This window comes from Nannospalax galili, unplaced genomic scaffold (genome assembly GCF_000622305.1).
Source record: "Nannospalax galili isolate Female #2095 unplaced genomic scaffold, S.galili_v1.0 scaffold115, whole genome shotgun sequence".
NCBI classification, from domain to species: domain Eukaryota; kingdom Metazoa; phylum Chordata; class Mammalia; order Rodentia; family Spalacidae; genus Nannospalax; species Nannospalax galili.
In genome coordinates this window covers 7,670,728-7,692,241 of record NW_008340588.1, presented here as the reverse complement: position 1 = coordinate 7,692,241, position 21,514 = coordinate 7,670,728, and the positions used below count along the sequence as shown (strand labels likewise).

General features: G+C 39.4%; 3 protein-coding genes across 4 annotated transcripts in view; all 3 read left to right on the top strand.

Moving 5' to 3' along the window:
• The first annotated feature begins 3,601 nt into the window (after positions 1-3,601).
• On the top strand, positions 3,602-9,428 carry Asdurf (ASNSD1 upstream reading frame). Its single transcript, XM_029564759.1, has 4 exons — positions 3,602-3,769; positions 5,499-5,552; positions 6,565-6,640; positions 9,068-9,428. Exons 1-4 carry the CDS (start codon positions 3,680-3,682, stop codon positions 9,136-9,138), a joined length of 291 nt encoding a protein of 96 aa, XP_029420619.1. The 5' UTR covers positions 3,602-3,679; the 3' UTR covers positions 9,139-9,428.
• On the top strand, positions 5,497-13,289 carry Asnsd1 (asparagine synthetase domain containing 1). 2 transcript variants are annotated; one of them, XM_029564758.1, is made up of 5 exons: positions 5,497-5,552; positions 6,565-6,640; positions 9,068-9,180; positions 10,885-11,066; positions 12,653-13,289. In XM_029564758.1, exons 3-5 carry the CDS (start codon positions 9,160-9,162, stop codon positions 12,900-12,902), a joined length of 453 nt encoding a protein of 150 aa, XP_029420618.1. In that variant the 5' UTR covers positions 5,497-5,552; positions 6,565-6,640; positions 9,068-9,159; the 3' UTR covers positions 12,903-13,289. The 2 variants fall into 2 exon arrangements, with proteins under 2 accessions (XP_029420618.1, XP_029420617.1); XM_029564757.1 differs by lacking the exons at positions 5,497-5,552; positions 6,565-6,640 and having other exon boundaries at positions 9,122-10,602.
• Positions 13,290-19,636: 6,347 nt separating this feature from the next.
• Positions 19,637-21,514, top strand: part of Ankar (ankyrin and armadillo repeat containing) — a 56,013-nt gene continuing 54,135 nt past the window's right edge. Inside the window, 1 exon segment of the mRNA XM_008835642.3 lies at positions 19,637-20,237. Within this exon segment, the coding sequence (XP_008833864.1) occupies positions 19,637-20,237 (601 nt within the window).

Here is a 21,514-nt window from a genome sequence, read left to right as displayed (position 1 = left end):
CTGAGTTCAATATTGTATAACTGTATTAATTCAACAGCGAACCTAAAAATTGTATAGCCACTTTGAAAGAGCTGTATCTTCGCTCTGGAAACTGTTATTGGGCATATTAAAGCTGTAATAATATGCTTCTTCTAAATAAATAATAATAATATTAAAAATGTGGGGAAAAGCATATTTTAAAATGAAATGGAGATCTTCTTTAAAGGGTAAAAACTCATTCAATTTATATCTTACAGGGTTTATACTGAGTTCAATATTGTATAACTGTATTAATTCAACTGTTAACCTAAATATTTATGGCCACTTTTGAAAGAGATGTATGCTTGCTCTGGAGTGTGTTACTGAATATGTTAAAGCTGTAATGAAATGCTTCTTCTAATCACGTGGTTATTAAATTTTTAAAAATTAATTATGTTTATGTGTATGAGTGTTTTGCATGCAATGCCTAAAAAGAAGTAGGTAGGCATCATATTCCTGATAACTGGAGTTACAGATGGTTGTTAGCCACTATATGAGTGCTGGGCACTGAACCATGTCCTCTGCAAGAGCAGTCAGTGCTCTTAACTGCTGAGTCATCTCTGCAGCCCTACCTTTTCTTTATTAAGTCAAAATTATTAATTAAAACTCATTTTTCCAAAGATTCACCACAATTACATAAACTGGATTCGTGAAACATTTCTGAATCAGTTGTTTTGTAAGAAGGCTTTTTCCCCTAAAAGTCTAGTACATTTAAAAATTAAAAATTGTGCAATTAAAAATGTGGACTTATATAGTAGTTTACTTATCTATAGAGCTATAAAGTCAGAATAGAAGCCATTTTGGAAGCAGAGGTAAGAAGATCAGCAATTAAAATTTCAGGCTCTGCTAATCAGATAGCAAGTTTGAGGACAGTGTGGGCCAGCCTAAACTGTCTCAAAAATAAATAAATAAATAAATAAATAAACAAGCTCCGGAGTAGGTTACTGTTTCAATAAATAAATAAATAAATAAATAAATAGTATCTGTGCAAGCCAGAAAACAAGTAAGGAGAGGGAGGTGTTTACTTAAGGGAGAGGGCATAGTAGAATATAGGTAAAAGTAAAGAGAGGGAATTCTAAGGACCAAAGGTTTAATCAGAAAAAGAAATGGGTAAACCTGGGAAGACGAGGGTTCAGATGTGGGAAAGATTAATTGGGATAAATGAATTATAAAGAAACCATATAAAGGGTAAGATATGCCTGCCTGAGCAATAGCAGATTGACTATTGAGGGGGTAACCAATTGCCCTCTGATTGGATTGGAGGCCTACTCCACAGAGGGGGAGAACTCATGATTGGTACTCAGCTAACAGTTTAACAGTTCAGGTCTGGGGAAGTAGTATGCTCATGCAGGGAGCTTATTACTGATAGTTAACCAAACTGACATCGTAGCAAACTGCCTTCTAAATACATGTGCTTATACCCATAGACAAAAGTGGCTCCCAGCCTTATTCAGAAAAGCCTCTCCTTACAATGAATAGTGGTGAATGCAGAGATTCGTGGTTACCCAAGATGCAGAGAATAAGTGATGCATATGAGCCCATCCCTCAATAAGCCACTCATACCACCGTTCTAAGGCTCAAGAAACATTTCAAGAGAGGGGGCTGGAAGTATGTAAGAGCCAAAAGATACCACAAAGGGATGTGAAATGCCATTCTCTACAACCATTACAATTAGTAACTCATAAGAACTGTAGTTACCTGAACTGGGCCCACACAGGACTAGTCCTATCAACAAACAGTAAAGGAAATAAGAGGGGTTCACAGGGCCTTATCCTTTACCTCTGAACTACTGGTTATTGATAAATTCTGAGAGAGAGTCGATCACTGTCCTTAATTATGTGCCATTGTCACACAGATGCTCCTAGTTAATCTCAGTGGGTCACAAAACAGAATGAATAGACATGAACACGAGACAGAGATTTGTGGGAGTAGATTTGAAGGAGTAGATAGGGTGGTGGGAGGTATTGGGTAGCAATGGTCGATATGCATTGTGTACATGTGCAGAAATGTCCAAGTATAAATTTAATTAATAAAAGTTTTAAAAATGGATCATTAATATGCACTAGAAGTAGGAAATTATTTTACAATCACACAGTGAGATATAAACTGGATTCTAAATTTTAGGCATACAAACACATAGAAAGCTCATTGCTTCAGTCCACAATCTCAGTCTCAAGTTGAAAGTAAACAGAAATACACAAACTGAGGAGCCCATATCTCAAGTAGCTGCTCTGTTCTGGTGGACATAAAGTTAATTTAAGCTCACAAAAGACATGCAAAAAGACAAAAAATCTGGATTCTTTGCCATATCTCTTCTAAAAGAGACTAGCTGTCTATCATCCCATGATATCACATAATTAGATTATAAAACCAAACTCCCAATTATCACAGCTTCCTATGTGAAATAACTTATTAGGAATGCAGAAATCAGAAACAAAAATAAAGTTTTTCAAAGTAAGTGAAAATAAAAAAATTTAAAGTGACTTTAGTTCTATAACCACTTCAGATTTGCTCTAAACATTAGTAAGAGGCAAACACAGGTTTAACCCCTGACGTACATTTCTTCTGCCATACAGGTTGGCTCCATTAGAGTCCACCTGTGCATCTTCAATATATGTCAAAGTTTTAGTCAACTAACAAAGGAACCAGTAAGATGTTAAAATCAGTTCAAAGAACATCCAGAAGCTATGAAGTATATTAATAAAGAAATGCCAAGTTCATAAGGTTAGGCACACTACTGATTAATGACTTTACAGAACAAGAAATTATAACCTGTGAAAGTATCGAGTTTATCAAACAAACTATTTTTATCTTTACAAGTTAATTTCTGCTGCCCTCTTCTACAGTTAAACCTTGCCAAAGTTGGGTTGTAGAACAGCCCAATCAATAGGAAGTCAGGGTTAGAAGAGAATTGAAAGAACATTTATTAATCTCTTTTGCCTATTCCCGAACTTTATCTTCCCCTCCATACCCCACAGGCTGAGATATTTCATGGAACATATAATTTTTTTTGGTCTTTTTGAGACAGGGTCTCCCTGTAGTTCCAGCTGTCCTGGAACTATGTAGACCAGGCTGGCCTTGAACTCACAGAAATCCGCCTGCCTCTGCCTCCCGAATGCTGGGATTAAAGGCGTGCGCCACCACGCCCGGCTGGAACATATAATTTTAAAAATCTGAAATTCATATTCAAATTCATACGAAACTATATTTCATCTAGCACACCTAACTACAAGTTGACAAAAACTTGACCTACTCTGTACAGCTCTGTTGCCAACACTGTGTATCTGAAATCCATTCCTGAGTTTGCTATCTTTACTTATTTTTACTTCTCTACTATTTACATTTACCACTAGGAGGCGCACATAACTGTAGTTTACTTGGGTGTGAGGGAGGAGGTCAAAAATGTATTTATACCTCTGATCCGCTAGGGGAAGCCACGGGACCTCCTCGGATTCCGCAACCAGGATCTTGGGCGCCTCCGCAAGAAGCAGGTTTGCTCATGCGCAGAACTACTCCAATGCCAGACTCCGCTGCGCAGGCGTAAACATACAGACCCCAATGGTCAGAGTTGCCGGAAGGGGTGGGCTCACTGGCCCCGGCGCTGCTGGTTTCCGTCTTCGGTGTGCTTAGTAAGTGCGTAGCGTAGCACGGCGCCGTGGAGATGCCCGGCCGTGGGTCGCAGTCGGACCCCAGCCCCGCGCCGCTCTCCACCGACCTCTCCACGGCACACAAGGACGACCTTGGCAGCAAGGTGCGCGTGGGTCGCCGCGAGAGCGCCCTCGGGTCGGGGGCAGTGCACCCCGGGGACGGCGGTAGGCGGCAGCCTGGGGCGTGGTATGGCCGCTGCTCGCCCGGGCGTTTTCTCACGTCATTTGTAGCACTTGACAGCGGCTTAATCCAGAGAATTCGTTTAGGCGGAGGTTTTGGTTCGTGTTTCCCCTTTACTTTTCCAGCCGCCCACCCCTCAAATCTGTTGCCCTGTGGATTTACTTCATCCCGTTAGCCATGCCAGCAGCCAGAGCGCCATCCTTGATGACCATCACGAACATCGCCGGAGTTTTTTATAATTTGTCCCTTTATCTCCGTGTATGGTCGCATTCTTACTTGCCACCGTCATTGGCTATCCCGACCCATGCAAAGGCTGCTGCTGCTTTTTTCTACGATTCCTTGGCTGGCCTGGAACTCACTGTGTAGACCCGGCTGGTCTCTGCTCAGATATCCTCCTGCCTCTACCTCCTGAGTGCTGGTGGAGAAAAGGCTTTTTAACCAAAAGGTCTCCTCAAGTGCTTGTTACCTTCTCATCTATTCTCAATCTCCAGTGGCTCTAAAATCAGAACGTGCACGTGGTTGTCGCTCCTCCACCCACAAAAGGAAGAAGGGCTCCAGTATAACGCTAATCTTGCTTTTTGGGGGCAGTTTTTTGCAGCCCAGGCTGGGCTCAAGCAGTCTGTGCAGGGGAGGAAAACCTTTGCGTTCCTGGTCCTCCTACCTCTCTACCTTCCCAAGTGCAGGGATTACTGGGGCGCATCACCATGCCTGGTTTATAACATTACTCTTAACTGCCGGTAACAGACAGAACCTTTAATAGGGAAGAGGTAGGTATAGCTTTTCAGGTATTAAATATTCCAAATTCTGCATTGTTTCTGTTCCAAACTATTAGTGACATCTTGAGCAAGTGGGTTTAATCGCCCGGTGTTACAGTTTTCTTTTGGTGTCAACTAAAGTGGGATGCCATTTTTCAAATGAACAGGAAAGTACTGTACAGTAGACACTGAATCTCAAGAGGGTTGTGCATGTTTGGGCTTGTAGTTCATTATTACACCTCTGGCCAGAGTGGAGAGAAACATAGTGTGCACCGTCAGAGGGATGGGTGTGAGTTTTCAAAATGTTCCGTTAATGCCATAGCAGGCCACTTGATACTGCTGGGTAATGTGTGAGTGCTTAAAGTTTTCACTTAGTTTGGCTTTTTCCTAATGGTCAAAAATGAGGCTTTGTTTAACAGTGCCTCATATGCATAGTCTTCAGTATACAAAAAAGAATTATAAAGATCCGAAGTGTTTCACCATTCCAGTGTCTTTTGTTTTCTTTAAATGTTAGGCTATATGATCTAGTACACACATCATGAAAAGCACTGGTAATTGAGGGGGAAAAGCCTACCTTCATTGCATTTCTTTTTAATCTATACCACAAATTTCTAAAATTAATTGAAGGACTGGTATTAATTTTGATAGAAAGTGTCTTTTTAGTAAAAGGTGTGACTCATGTAGCAACTGGCACTTGGCAGTCTAAATCCTTCTCCATCTTCCCCCTGCCAATGTCCCCACACAGATTGCTGTCGAAAAGAGTGTAGTCAGAGTATTCACTGAGTGTACGAGAGCCCCAGCCCATCTCTTATTCTAAAGCAGTCACTTACAAGGTCCTCGCTGAACATACTTCTGCTTTAAGCAACTTCTACTTTAAGTTTTTCTTTATTTTATTAGATTAAAGAACAAAAAATTATTGTGGATGAACTGTCTAACCTGAAGAAGAGTCGGGTAAGTTACCAAAGGAATTCTGAGTAGTATGTGGGGAGGTTTAGTTATCCATATTAACTAATTAACTATATTAACTAAATATTAACTAATATGAAAGTTATGAATTATATCATTTATACTACAAAATTCTAACATCTTAATTTAAAAAGTAAGTGCTTTACTTTGGTTATTTTCATTTGTTTACTGTGTATGTCAATAAATCCCAAAGTTGAAGATAATCGTTTCCCTATCATATTTCAATCAAAAAGAATTACTTCCTTTCATAGAAAATATTTGGTAATCGTCTGAATGCTTACCCTGTTTGATGCCATTTTCATCAGTGTATTCATAATAAAGCTGTTGCTTCATCTGTAGTTTACTGTGAAAAACTACATCTTAAATACAGGAAGAAATGATTGTCAGTTCTTTAAAGCATTTTAAAAATCTGATAACTGATGTTTCAGAGTTTTATATCGTCACTTGCAGAATATTAGAAATTAAGGCAAATTGATACAAATTTTCTAGAGAGCAGATTGACCTTGGAGTTCTTTTATAATAATTGGTTCTTAAGAAAATTGTGAAATGCACAAAAGCTTCCTTGGAAAATATTCATTCTAACATTTTTAATGGTGAAGAGCTGGTGATACATTAAATGTCTAAAGCCTGAAGACAGAAAATAAATGTGGTGTGTTGTACCCATACAACAGTATTGTAAAAGAGCCCTCATTCATAAGAAAAAGATGTTTCTATGTGTTACTCATTTATAAAAGTATATTATAAACTGTCGTATGATAGGAGCCTTTGTTGCTGAAAGTAAAATGGTATATCATATGCAGAAAAAAAAAATTTAACCTCAGTACAAATAACAATTTCTGGCTGTTAACAGTAATAAATGACTTTGTATCTGTTTCTTTGTATTTGATAAATTATTGTATTGAGCATATTCCTGAACTTCCAAGAAAAAGTGATGATAGGATTCGGTTTCAACATCACGATGTAGATCAAATCCTGGTGCTATAACTTTCTTTTGCAGAAAGTGTACAGGCAGCAACAGAACAGCAACATATTCTTTCTTGCAGATCGAGCAGAAATGCTTTCTGAAAGCAAAAGTAAGTTGGTTGTTTTGGTTTTCTTTTAATATTCTATATTGAATGGTAAGAAAACTTTTTGTAGGCTTTCTGTGGAAATTCACAAGGTACCTCAGTTAAACTAAATCTGAATATGTAAATACATATAAAGGTTAGTCCAGTGATTCGTTTCCAGTTAACCTTCCCCAAAAATGTCTACAGTTAAAAAAACAGCAACAGCAGCAAAAACAAAAAACAAACAAAAAAATACCCAACCTCCTCCTTAGCTTGGGTTTCATGAGCCTATCCCCTATTCCCATTCATGCTGGAATTTTGACTGGCTTGAACCTGTATAGGTCTTGTGCAAGCAGCCGCAGCTGCTGTGTGTTCATGAATATAATGTCCTTGTCATGTCCAGAAGACACTGTTTGTAGCAGTCTTCCCAAGCTTCTAGTACTTATAATCTTTCCACTGCTCCCCTCTTCTTTTGTGATCTCTGAGCCTTGAAGGGATGGGATCTGATACAGGTGTCCCATTTAGGGCTGAGAACTTCACAGTCACTTATTCTCTGCACTTTGACCAATTGTAAGTCTCCATATTAAGTGCCATCCACTGTAAAAAGATGCTTCTTTAATGAAGGCAAGAATTGCAGTAATATGAAGCAGAGCTTGATGGCAGTTGACGACTGCTAGGGGAAAAAGAGTCACTTTTCAGGGTAGATTGCTCTAGGGAATGGGAGGGAGATTAGGGGAAGAGGGTGTATCTGTGAGGAGTTGGAGCAGCAGAGTAGGAGGCAGACATGAACAAAATACGTGTGTGTATGTGTGTGTGTGTGTGTGTGTGTGTGTGTATGAAATTCTCAAAGAATAAATAAAAGTATATGTTTTGGAAACCCATAAAATCTGTTAGTAGTAGTTATTAAGCTAGGTACATTCTTAAGAGCTTGACAGAATTAGGAAAAAATCGTTATACCATTTTGTGACTTTGGAGGAATACTTTGAGCCTCCAAGGTCTTGAGGGATTTAAAGATAATATATATATAAAGTGCTTTGCCCAGCACTTGGACCAAAATAAGCTCTGGGTATAAAGAAACTATTATAAAAAATATCAGCATTTTCTGTCAGTAACTCATTAACATTAGAACAGTACATATATTCATAGAGTTTAATCTTGGCATATAGCCTGTTTTGTACTATGAATTAATAGGTAAAGGTCCATGAATTTTATTTTATTTTATTTTTTGAAGCTAAAGGACACTTTTTATTAGTTTAAAAGAACAACACCCCAGGGCAGGCAAGCTGTAAATCTCATCAGCTGCCCAGAGAGAATGGCACAGAGAAGGAAAAAAAAAAAACATGCATTGAGTTACTGGCATGGAGGTCAACCATGTGGTAGCAGGCAGTCACATGGTGGGGAAGGGACTTTAGAGAAGAATGAAGAAAGAAAGAAGCCCAAAATGTTAGGTAAGGCATGCTTAGAAAAGAGATAGAAAAGAAGTTAGACCTTTCTGAGTAATTCACAAAAGCAAGCAGACTCCCAAAGCTGCATGTCTTTGGCCTAATAAGCTACTGCACAAAGGAACATGAATTCTAGAAAGGAAAAGTACAGTATCTCATTAAAAGAATAACTATTGGGGCTGGAGAGATGGCTTAGCAGTTAAGAACACAGGCTGTTCTTGCAGAAGACCAGGGTTTGAATCCCAGCACCCACATGGCAGCTAACAACTGTCCGTAACAACAGTTCCAGGGGATCCAACAGCCTCTTCTGTCCTCCACGGGCATTGCAGGCAATACATGCATATACATAAAAAATAAAAATAACAATTTTTTTTTTTTTTTTTTTTTTTTTTTTTGTCTTCTCGAGACAGGTTCTCTCTGTAACCCCAGCTGTCCTGGAACTCACTATGTAGACCAGGCTGGCCTTGAACTCACAGAGATCTGCCTGCCTCTGCCTCCTGAGTGCTGGGATTAAAGACGTGCGCCACCACACCCAGCTATAAATAAAATATTTTTTTTTAAAAAGAATATCTATTTAGCATGACTTAAGGTGACTCTCCCTTTCTAGGGGTGGTCCCTTGACCAGATGATTGACCCAACGCAACTGACCTAGGCCAGAGATTATACTCTCGACCAGAAGTTTTTCCGTGATGGGCCTGTATTCTTAACATTCCCCCTTCGAGGTAACCCTAAAATCATTTAGGAACCAGATTAGAGTTCAGATCCCCCCAAAACTTCTGGCATCTCTGGCCTCTGGCAAGGATAAAGCTGCCAGGAGGCCCAAGGGCATTTCTGGCTTTTACTAAGAAGAAACTAATTTTCTTTGGGGTCTTTTTACCCTAAACTGCCTAGCCAATTTCCACCCATTCTCACACTCCCTCCTCTGAAGAGGTAATCCTAACTGCTGCTCTGGAATTGAATCGGTAAGTCCATGAATTTGTACTTTAATACTTTTTTTCACTCCTTCCTGTAGATACATTAGATGAACTAAGAAAAGAATACCAAGAAATAGAAAACTCAGAGAAGACCAAAGTCAAGAAATAGTCACCGTGATTTCACCTAACGATGTGCGGCATTTGTTGTTCTGTAAGCTTTTCTGTTGAGCATGTCAGTAAAGATTTAGAAGAAGATTTACTATACAGTCTTAGACGACGGGGACCCAACAGTGACAAACAGTTGTTAAAATCTGATGTTAATTATCAGTGTTTATTTTCTGGTCATGTTCTTCATTTGAGAGGTGCCTTGACTGTCCAGCCTGTGGAAGATGAAAGAGGCAATGTGTTCCTATGGAATGGGGAAGTTTTTAATGGGATAAAGGTTGAAGCTGAGGAGAATGATACTCAAGTTCTATTTAATAACCTTTCTGCTTGTAAGAATGAGTCTGATATTTTGTCACTCTTCTCAGAAGTCCAAGGTCCTTGGTCTTTTATATATTATCAAGCCTCTAGTCATTGTTTATGGTTTGGTAGGGATTTCTTTGGTCGCCGGAGCTTACTCTGGCATTTTAGGAATCTGGACAAGGGTTTCTGCCTCTCTTCAGTTGGCACCCGAATATCTGGAGTTGCAGATCAGTGGCAGGAAGTCCCAGCATCTGGGATTTTCCAAGTTGATCTCAATTCTGCTGCTATTTCAAGATGTGTGGTTTTAAAATTATATCCTTGGAAATATATTGGTAAGGAGAACGTTACTGAAGAATGTGCTAATAACCTGACCCAGATTTCAGCAGACGTACCAACGTTTGTATCAGTGGTCACAAGTGAAGCCAAACTATATCTCAAAAAACCTGTTCTTCCCTTAAATATGATGTTGCCTCAAGCTTCTTTGGAAACTCACTGCAGAAACAGTTCTAGCATTCTACCTACAAGAGAGACACTTGAGGTCTTTCTTACAGATGGACACACAAAAAAAGTGGTTCAGCAGTTCATTGATGTGCTGAGTGTTGCAGTCAAAAGACGCGTCTTATATTTAGCTAGGGATGAAACCCTGGAACCAAATGAAGTTTTGAAAACCTGCAGTAGGAAAGCATATGTTGCAATCCTGTTTTCTGGAGGCATTGATTCCATGGTGATTGCAGCCCTTGCTGATCGTCATATTCCTTTAGCTGAGCCAATTGATCTTCTAAATGTGGCTTTTGTGAATAAAGAAAAGACCAGGCTAACTGTTTGCAGTAAAGAAAGAAGTAAACAGCAAAACCATTGTGACATAGACTTCTCTAAGAGTGTTGCTGCTGATGCTAGTCCTGATGCTAATGTACCAGATAGAATTACAGGAAGAGCGGGATTAAAGGAGCTGCAATCTCTCAACCCTTCTCGAACTTGGAATTTTGTTGAAATTAATGTTTCTGTTGAAGAACTACAGAAAATAAGAAGAACTCAGATACGCCACTTAGTTCAGCCCTTGGGCACAGTTTTGGATGACAGCATTGGTTGTGCAGTCTGGTTTGCTTCTAGAGGAATCGGTTGTGTAGTGACCCAGGATGAAGCACAGTCCTACCAGAGCAGTGCAAAGGTATACGCCAGAATTTCTGAGGCCTAATTTTAACCCTTGATGGTTTTGGTGTTGAAAGTTGCAATAATGTAGTGTATTTTCATTTCATTTTCATAATACAGTGTTAGTCTTGTAAGAATTAGGCTTTTTTTTTTTTTCTTTAGTTTCCCTACTGTCTATAACTTTTCTCCCAAAATGTTAGGGTTATTCAGTTTTTAGACTTTTATCAGGGGAAAAAAGGTAATTTTACTTTCTTTCATGTACCATGTTATGTCTTCATATGGATCTTTCAACTTAATGTAGGTAATTCTCACTGGAATTGGTGCAGATGAGCAGCTGGCAGGTTATTCTCGTCATCGCATCCGCTTTCAGTCATGTGGACTAGAAGGATTGAACAAGGAAATAGCAATGGAACTGGCTCGAATTTCTTCCAGAAACCTTGGTCGTGATGACAGAGTTATTGGTGATCATGGGAAAGAAGCAAGGTAAGTCCTTATTACTTAACTGCTATTTTAGTGAAAATAGTAGACTACAAAGACTAAGTTTCTTTTCTTTGGAGAGTGGTCCGTGAGTAACAAGAGCATGACACTCAGTCCAAAGAAAGCTGGACGAGCCAGGGGAGCAGTTGTTTCCGCTCTCAAGAAGTATCTTTGCAGTCATGTCCTAAGATGATATAGTAGTGATTACCTTTATGACCACAATGAAAAAGTCTATAGACGTAAAACAGATAGTGTTTTTCCAAGAGAAAGGAGTTTAAGGGTTTTGTTTCACCCCACATTGGCTTTCTCCAATGTTGTAGAACCTGGCTTTGCCTGTGAGGGTATTTCTGCCTGTGGTGATACTACTGATGTGAATGGAGGTCCCAGTAGTGGATTTGCCTCTGTTGCATGTTTGTGAACATAATTTAGTCATGCTTTAAAAATTATCTAAAATTTTCACAGAGATCAAGAAACTTTCATATATATAAATACATCCTTTTCTAATTTTGTTTCTATTTTTGCCTACAGCATATGATGATAATATGGAGGTACTTAGAGCTCCTCAGCTGAGCATGGAGTTCACACTGCAGGCAGAGTCCAGTAGATCCTGGATTTGAGGCCAGTCTACATAGTAAGACTGTATCTCAAAAAACTTTAAGAGTGGAACTCTATTTAAAGTAGTCGATTAATAAGTGGTACTTTGTTAAAAAACGTTCCCCAGTCAACAAGGAGGGTGAGTCAGCCTCATCTGAACTGGAACATCATAATACTCTAGCTCCCTCTCTGAGAATTAGTCCCCTGCTTTGACTTTGGGCTTTTCCTTTTCCACTGAACCATGATTATAAATAGATAACTAATTCTATACTGCAAAGTACATAAATTGCTCTCCCTTTGAAGAATGTGAGAGAGAAAGGGTCAAAGGTTGAGGAAAAGGAACAAGGAAATTTAATCCATTATCTCAAGAAGATGTAAGAGGAGGAGATTTATTTCTTTCTAGTGAAAGCAGTTAATTACAAAGGCCTCATATTAATATGTTATATGCTATACTCATAAAATTACATATGAAGAATGCAGTTTAACTATATTGCATTTTTGAGTACTGATGGGAGGTTAAAGAGGAAATGGTAAAATATTAAACAATCTCCCTCCAAATAAGAAAACATAGAATTTTGTAGGAAAGTAAAAAAGCAAAAGGGCTTTAGTATTTGCTGTGTATTTATCAATTTTTTGCTACTTGAACAGTTTAATTGTAATAAGTCCCAAGATTTTGGAACCTTTCTATATTGCTTTCATGCTCTTAAAGTTCAATCCCTGTAGACATGATAAAGATGAGACAGATTAGATTATTTAACTAATGACATCCTTATTGTCAGAGCATCTTCAAAGATACCTTGTGAAACCATTTGAAATTATTTCTTGATGCCATAGACAACTTATTTAGACTTAGATTATTTTATAATGTATATATTGTCACATTTTGAAATACTTTTTAATGTGGCTAAATTAGCCATTAAATTATGTAAATAATCGTTAGCAGCGTTTCTTTTTGTATAGTACTTAAATTATTTTTTTTTAATTATTATTAATTTTAGGTTTCCTTTCCTGGATGAGAATGTTGTCTCTTTTCTAAATTCCCTGCCAGTTTGGGAGAAGACAAATTTGGCTTTACCCCGTGGAGTTGGTGAAAAGCTAATTTTACGTCTTGCAGCTGTGGAACTTGGTCTTACAGCCTCTGCTCTGTTGCCAAAACGGGCCATGCAGTTTGGATCTAGAATTGCAAAACTGGAAAAAAATAATGAAAAGGCATCTGATAAATGTGAAAGGCTCCAAATATTTCCTTAGAAAACCTTTCTCCTAAAAAGATTAAATCATAATGTGATTTTTACAGTGTAACAGTATTTCCTGAGTGACAGTTATTCAAAAATAAAAGACTTGCTTTGTTGCTATGTTACTTAGTAGTTTTATGTTCATTGCATGAGTATTTACACTTCCTATCACAGCCCTTCTAAAAGTTAGAATTTCTTATATAATAGCACTCACTGTCCTGCTACTTACACTGAGCTCCCTTTGATCACATGTGAATTGAGTTAGGTAGGGTTCCCTACATAGCCTCAAGATGGAGGAGTTTCACCAGAAAGCCCAAGTATTTAGAGTTAAAAATGTGGCCACCTGAGGTGGGCTGGACATGAAACTACATGAAACTCTTTAAGATGTGATGAATTAATTCAACTGTGAACCCAAAAATTTACAGCCACTTTTGAAAGACATGTATCCTTGATCTGGAATGTGTTACTTTACTGAATGTTAAAGCTGTAATGAAATGCTTCTTCTAATTAAAAAAAAAAAAAAACGATGAATCCAGTTTGCTGAATGTATGAAGGTCCTAGGAGGGTAGGACTCATAGATGGGGAGTGGAAGTGTGCTTTCTCACCTCTACCCCAATACCTTGCCATTTGCATCTCTTCCATCTGGCTGTTCTTGTCTTATGTCATTTAAATGTAAATTCCTAAGTTTTATAAACAAATTATCAAAACTGAGGAGGGGTTTGTGAGAGCCTCTGATTTATAAATGGTTGGATAGAAGCACCAGGGGCTTCAACTTACCCAGGTATCCCTTGGTATACAAAGTGCCAATCTTACAGGACTGAGCCCTTCAAACTCGGATCTGACTGTAGCCTGAAAAATACTCCTCTGACTCATTCCTCCAGACACAGGGCACCCTGGGATGAGGGGTGGAGCCATGCCCCAGTGGCAAACCCTATGTGGCAGCAAATCGAAACCGAGAAAGGAGGAGGTGTGTGGCCCATAGGAAAAAATGGCTAGGGTGTCCTGCTCTCTTCTGACCTCTGCAGACATTGCATGATGTGGATGCACTTAAACATATACAAGCAGTACACTCACTCATGCACAAAAAAATAATTTTTACAAAGTTCCCCTCCTGTGGGCTGGAGTTGTGGTCCTCTCCTGTTAGTGGGAGCTGTGGTTCCTCTCCTGTGGACTGGAGCTTTGGACCCCACCTGTGAGCTGGAGCTGTGTCCTGTCCTGTGGGCTGGAGTCCTGGTCCTCTCCTGTGAGCTGGAGCTGTGGTTCCCCTCTTGTGAGATAAAGCTGTGGTCCTCTCCTGTGATCTGGAGCTATGGTTCTCCTGTGAGCTGGAACTGTGGTCCTTTCCAGTGACCAGTGCTGAGGTCTCCTGTGAGATAAAGCTGTAGTCCTCTCCTGTGACCTGGAGCTGTGGTTCCCTCCTGTGAGATGTAACTGTGGCACCCACATAATATGAACTCCCAGTCCCAGGAGGGATGATCAAACTGGACGGTGCTGGTTCAGGTGCTCACCCACTGTTGAAGATTAATGCATCTTTCAACTCTCACTAGAGAAGTTTCTTCATGAAGCAGATGGTGATTGACACAGAAACTTAACGGCTTTCTAATGTGCCAGGAGGAAGGGGCCACAGAGTGCTTATATCTGAGTGGGACGCCTGTCAGCTTCTGGAGCTCAAGGCTCAGGAATCACTGCAGAGGAGAAGGTGAAAAGAATGTAAGAGCCAGAGGTGGTGGATGACCATGAGCGGGGGGAGCAGAGTTTTCCAGACAGCTGTTCAGATATCCATATGAACGCACAGCAATGGAGACAGCATGAACAAGTCCTATGCAAGCTCCAGTGGATGAATCCACACTGGAGAACATTTGGGGATTCAAGTTAGACTTTATAGGCTTTATTATACAGAGAAAGTACTTTGAATTGGGGGGGGGCCGTATGGATGGAAGCAGGGATATAAATGTCATCAAAGTAAATTGTATGGAAATGTCAAAAATTCAATAAAAATGCAAAAAAATAATTGAGGTTCATACTCCTGAGCAATACTTAATACTATTGTCACAGCTAATTTTTCCTCTTCAGAAAGTTTTAAGAACTATTTTAAACATTCTCCTGTCCTACAAATCACTACCTCTCTTTCCTATTCTTAGCTTGTGGCCTGGGATTTTCAGAGATTAAAGTCTGGGTTTTTCACAGAGATGTGTTAAGCAAAGAATTGCCTCTTCTTTTAACAATAAAAATATATTTCTCAAAGTTCTGATAAGTGGAAATCCAAAAGCAAAGGTATAAGATTTCTTTGGAGACCTTGTATCCTTAAGTGTGTACTTGCATCCAAGCCCCTAGTGTCTTCCAGAACCAGAACTTCTAACTTATTTTATCTATACCATTGTTTTCTTGCCGTTACAAACAGAATATTCATCTACTCATCAAAAGGCTTTTATTCTCTGTCACTGAATTCTGCATCAAATTAATAGCCTGTACCTATTTAAAATGCACATCCTTGGTCCTAAATCTGCTGAGCAGCTCTTGCCTATCCCCATTCACTGATTTCATCTTTTTAATTGATCACTGAAACTCAGCATCACCCCACATTATCCAATCATTAATCACCTTATATCACTTTGTGATCTATCTTCATTTAAGGCTGTAGCCCTTTCTGATTCTTTTTCATAGCAAGGAAGAAATGCTAAGATACTGACAAATCTAATAAAAGCTTTCACATGCCTTGAGTTTACTCCCTGATGAATGCACTGCTCATTCAGTCTTAGATATTACCTGCTATGTGAAGGGAGTTTAAAGTATGTGTGTGATCCTGAGCACTAAATTTACTTTGCTTATGTCAGAAATAGATGAATTTAAGAACTGAACCTGATAGTTGCCACAGCAACTATAAAAATTTTTTAAAAAACTATGTATTGCTCCTTTCTAAGCATTGTTCTATGAGTTATTGTATGTATTAATTCAATCAGTTGAACTTAAGGGGGTTCTAGGTCATCTACTTCAGCTTGTATGCCTTATGTATGTGTGTATGCCTGCATGTAACCCACAGAGGGCCTGCTTATTTATAATGTTCATGCTACTTAATCCATGAGCTTCGGGGTAAAATTCTATGTTTATCTTTAAGGGCCTAACTTTTCCACTAAAAACACACAGAACAAATTATTTGTCTACCTGAACAAAAAAATTATTATTACTATTATTATTATTTTAGTCTTTTTGAGGCAGGGTCTCCCTGTAGCCTAACTGGCCTGGAACTCTCTATGTAGACCATGTTGGCCTACATAGATCTTCTTGCCTCTGCCTCCCAAGTGCTGGGATTAAAGACCTGTGCCACCATACCCAGGTCTGAACAAAATATTCCTAACTGGAAGAATTTAAACATATGATTCATACTTCATAAGTGCAAACAAGAAAATCCCTTGAAGGCAGTGATGCTTTGATATACTTTGGTCTGGAACAGCTATCATATGCTTCTTAGTATTTCCATGGTACCTAAAATAATGGCATAGTAAAAGAGCCCCAATGTTCAATGTAAAATTCAGGGGAAGAGTTAATTTTCCACCTCCCCTGACCTGACAGCAGCAGCAAACAACTGGCCATTCCCTTATTCTTGAAACGGTTACCTTGGCCTCTGACCACCTCTGTTTTCCTCATGCCTTCCTGGCTGTCCATCTTTTCATTGTCTTTGCTAACTCTGCCCTTTCTACTGACCTTTACTGTTAAACTTCATAGGTTTCTGTCCTGGATGTCAACATTATGGATTCCTTTGGTGATTTTAGTAACTCTTCTCTCTTCAGGGATCATAAGCTTAAACAATTTTAGACATCTCACACCAGCTACCATTCTTAGCCTACACCCAACACCTAAAAGGCATACCTGAAATGTCTATTTGCATCAGGCACTTGAAGGTGAATTTTGTCCACAGCTGAACTCGAGTGTTTTGACACATGTAGCTCTTGATAGATGCTTAAGAGTCACCCTGATACCTTTTCTAATATATTCCATGTATATTCAGTTACCAATAACCTACCTCATGGCTGAAATTCATCCACAGCACCCAACTCTTTTCTCTGTTGCCCACACCCCCTGGTCGGCACCCAACCTCCTTGCTACCACCTTAGCCCAATCATTTGGACTATGCTTAAAATTCACAATTGGCCTATGAGCAGAGAATAAGAGATTGTAGAGTGCTTATCCCTGAATTGGACACCTATATCAAATTTCTGCCTCCAAAGGCCCAGGGATAATTGTGAAAGAGGGGGCAGAAAGATTTTAAGAGCCAGAGGTGGTGGGTAACCATAAGGAAACAGTTTTCCAGATGGCTGGGAAGTTACTCTATGAATTCAGCAATGGTGACAGCATTCATGAGTACCACATAAGCCAGACAAAATCCCAGCATAGAAGGGAAGTGGGGAGCCTTACCTGAGGAATGATTGGCATCCCATAGCTGCTGGGAAGGGGAGAGTCGGTATCTTTAAGGATGTGACTCTTGGTAGATTAACCAGGCTCCAGTGGATGGATCTACACCGAAAGACATTTGGGGACACAAATTTGACTATCGGCACACACACACACACACACACACACACACACACACACACACACTACATGGAATTGGGCAGAGTAGTAAGGGAGGGTACAGATGGGGGATCTGGGGATCCAAACATGATCAAAATGTATGACATTCGCAAAAATTCAATAAAAAAGGAAAAATAACGTTTTCATTTTCCAGACTCGTTTAGAAGTCACTCCTTCAGGCAGCCTTTTTGAGGTTACCACCTTTTCTAGGTGCTGTCATTACATCTGACCCATAGCACATTAGCAAGCACACATTGAGTATGCTTCTAAACTCCATGGGGTTTTGCTGTTAATCCTGTTTCTAGGGTCTTTAGCCTCTGGCACTGTCCCTGGCTCATAATTGGTGTTCTGTGAATGTTTATTGCATGAATGATGATGAACGTAGGATTCCAAATCAGGGCTCAAAGCCTGACGTTTTCACTCGTGCCACCTTGTATGTGTGTTTTAGCAGGAGCAGAGTAGCACGGTGACAGAGCATGATGCTCAGCTGAGTTCTGGAGTGACGATAGACGACTCGTCCTCGTGTGAATAACCTCAGCTGTGGTGAGTGACCACAAGGCTGTGGGCGGAGGTGCAGTATATACAGCGGTACGCACAGCCCACATGCAGCCCACACGCAGCCTCTGCCTGAGGCCAGCCCTGCCCACCCCAAGGCCCTAGACCAGCTTCACCAGGCTCAGGGGCAGCATCTGCTGTCTGAGGTGAGGCAGGGGGGTACCCAGGGGGTCCCACCTCTTTGGAGTAGCCCTCATCACAGGAACAGCCCTCTCAGCTTCCCTCACCATCTCATGCTCTGGAGGTTCTGGCGGAGGCATTCAGACCCATTGAGAAGCCATTCCAAGTAACAGCTGTCCCCTCCTATGAATACCCTGGTGACCATCATGGATGCAACTTCCCTCTCCTAGACAAGAAAATCATTTCCAAGTAAGCCTCTCCCCTTTCTTTGTCCTTGCCCTTAGCAGATGCTGACTGTGAATACAAGTCTTGAAGTTTAGTTATGAATAGAAAAATAGGGGCTCTGGTTCTAAAATGTGTGAACCCCTCCATCATGTTCTGTAAAGTGAGCAGAACTGTTGATTTTTCTGCTGAGCTGGGGTCTGTATTCAGTGTCCACTTCACCTGTGATTTGACAGAAATTCATAGACTCTGCCCATGCTCTGGGCTCCAGCAACATGTGTTTTAAGAAGGCTCAGGTGATTTTGACAATGTCTAAATTTTGAGAATCATTGTATGATAGAGGCTGATTGCATAAAATAAGTAAAAATATGTATAAAAAGCCTGCCACATAGTAGATGTTCAACAAAGTAATCATTAGTATTCTGGAAGCAGGCATTAAGTTGCAGAGAAACTAGAAGTTGGGTTGGGGTATAGTTCAGTAGTACAGTATTCCTAGCATGTGTGAGGCCTTGAGTTGAAACACCACATGAGGGAAGGAGGGTCACTAGGGTATTCATAGGAGGGGACAGCCGTTGCTTGGAATGGCTTCTCAATGGGTCTGAAAGCCCCCACCAGAACCTCCAGAGCATGGGATGGTGAGGGAAGCTGAGAGGGCTATAAGGCTCAGGTTAGTAGGGGAAGGGGACAGGACTATAGAGGGAAGAGAAGAGAAAGGAGAGGAAAGGGAGAAGAAAGAGGAGAAAAGAATGAACAAAACCAAAGATATCTATACAAAAAAGTATATAGCAGAAGGTTCTCATATAAACTTAACATTTTTCTGACACATAGACACCTGTCGTTTAATAATGGGAAGTGTGTCAAGCTATTTCATTGTTGCATATACATTATAGAATGTTCTTGCCCACACTAAGATATCCATCATATCTCTAAGCAATGTAATCTTACAGAACCACCATACATGTGGTCTAATGTTAGCAGAAATAGTATTAAATAGCATTAAGTATACTTCTCAGTAACTCTGAACTCTTTGAAAAGCAGAGCATGATTCATGCTCAAGAACTACAATCTCAATTATTTCAGTTCAAATTTCAGTTTCCTTGTGCTGCAATTAGTTGGAGGTTTAAAAAGTAATTGACTATGAAAAGATTAACTTTAGAAAGATGAAAGGTATCTGTTTATTTCTAGAAAAATCCAGCTTCGTTGCCATGACAAATACTATTGCTTGTCTTTTCCTTTTTCTTCACAGCAGAAACTTCGAAAATGACACACTAGATTTAATTAGAAATGTTAAGAATATCCAAAAAAGGAATAGTTAGATTTGATCAAGTTGAAGATGAAGAAACCTACCTGGAAAACTTAGCAGTACAGAGAAATGCCTCTGCTTTCTTTGAAAAATATGATCGCAGCGAAGTGCAAGAATTGCTAACTACCACACTGGTTAGCTGGTTGTCTGCCAAGGAGGATGTTCATTCTCAGCTAGACTTCCCGTGTGAAATCATGAGTCAAATGAATAATGTAGGCTTCTCCACTGCCATCCTATTGATGCCTGTGGACCCCACAGCTCTCTTAGACTACAGGGAAGTCCATCAGATCTTGAGGGAGTTGGCTGTTGGAATTTATTGCTTAAACCAAATCCCTTCCATCAGTTTATAAGCTAATTATGATCAGAGTTCTTCTTGTCAATTACCTCCAGCTTATTATGATATTAGAATTGGACAAATTCTGATCTATGTTGACTATATGCTAAAAGCACTGTGGCATGGGATATACATGCCCAAAGAGAGACGAGCCAGATTCTCTGAATTATGGCACACAATCATGGACATTGATCCTGATGGGAAGCCTCAAACAACTAAAGATATTTTTTCAGAGTTTAGTTCAGCAGGTAAGAGAACTCAGCACTTCTTAATTATTTTTATTATAATCCACTTTAAAATTTAAGAGTAATTTACCTATGAATCACTTTATATAACCATCATTTCTTGTTATAAATTTCTGAATGCCTTTCATAAACTTAAGTATTCTACCTCTTTAATCTTAATTGATCAGATTCCAAACCACCCAATAGAGAGTTTTCAGTTTATTTATTTTTGAGACAGGGTCTCATGTAGTTCAGGCTGGCCGTTGAGCCACTATATAGATAAGGATAGGATAACCTTGAACACTGGTATCAGATACGTATGTGGTAGACTTACATACATGCAGGCAAAACACTCATAAAATAAAATTTTTTTTTTGAAAAATTCAGATTCTCAGAGCTGGAGATGTAGCACAGTGATTAAGAACACTGGCTGCTCTTGCAGAGGACCCTGATTCAAATCCTAGCACCTACATGGCAGCTAACAACCATTCATAACTCTAGTTCCAGGGGTTCTAACACCCTCTCTGACTTCTGCAAACATTGAATACATGCATGCAGGCAATACACATACATATAAAATGAAAATCATTTAAAATGAATAGATAAATAAAATCCTGGTTCTCATAGTTGTACCACATGCACTCTACCAACTGAGCTATCTTCCCAGTCTTCAGTTTATACTTTTTAATCTTACAAAGCCTAAAATGGAAAAATGGTAATAAATTCAAGAAAATAATAGAATAGGGAGTAGTGAGAAAAAACTTGAAAAAAATATGATTACTATATTGGTTAACTTTCCCCATCACAGCATTATAAGCCTAGAAAAAAGATCTATATAAAAATCCAAGTTAAGGATAAACATGCAATAGCAATCAGGGATTGGTGGTGTTTGTGTAGCATTGTTTTAAGTGTTTATTCTTAGTTCCTGTAATTTTGAAATTCTTCCATTTTCAAGGTTATGCTTTTCTATAGCTTGAATATAAAAAATGGATGCTTCTTAAATCTGGTGTGTCCACTTCAGCTTATATACATTTTTAAATCATAGCTTTTTCCCACAGTAACTTTGTAGCAGGCCAAGTAGAAGGAGGAGTGAAAGAGGACATACATGCCTCCAGCTACTGCTGCCAACAGCTTTCATTGAACTATAATATAATAGCTTTCTCAATTGATTTCCATAATTTTAGTACATGGGCTTGAAAAATAAATCTCAATTTTTATAAATATGTATTGGAATTTCATTGGCAGATAGAGCACAGCAATAGTTCTATCATGCCTGAAGCTGCAAAAGCAAGGCTTCATTC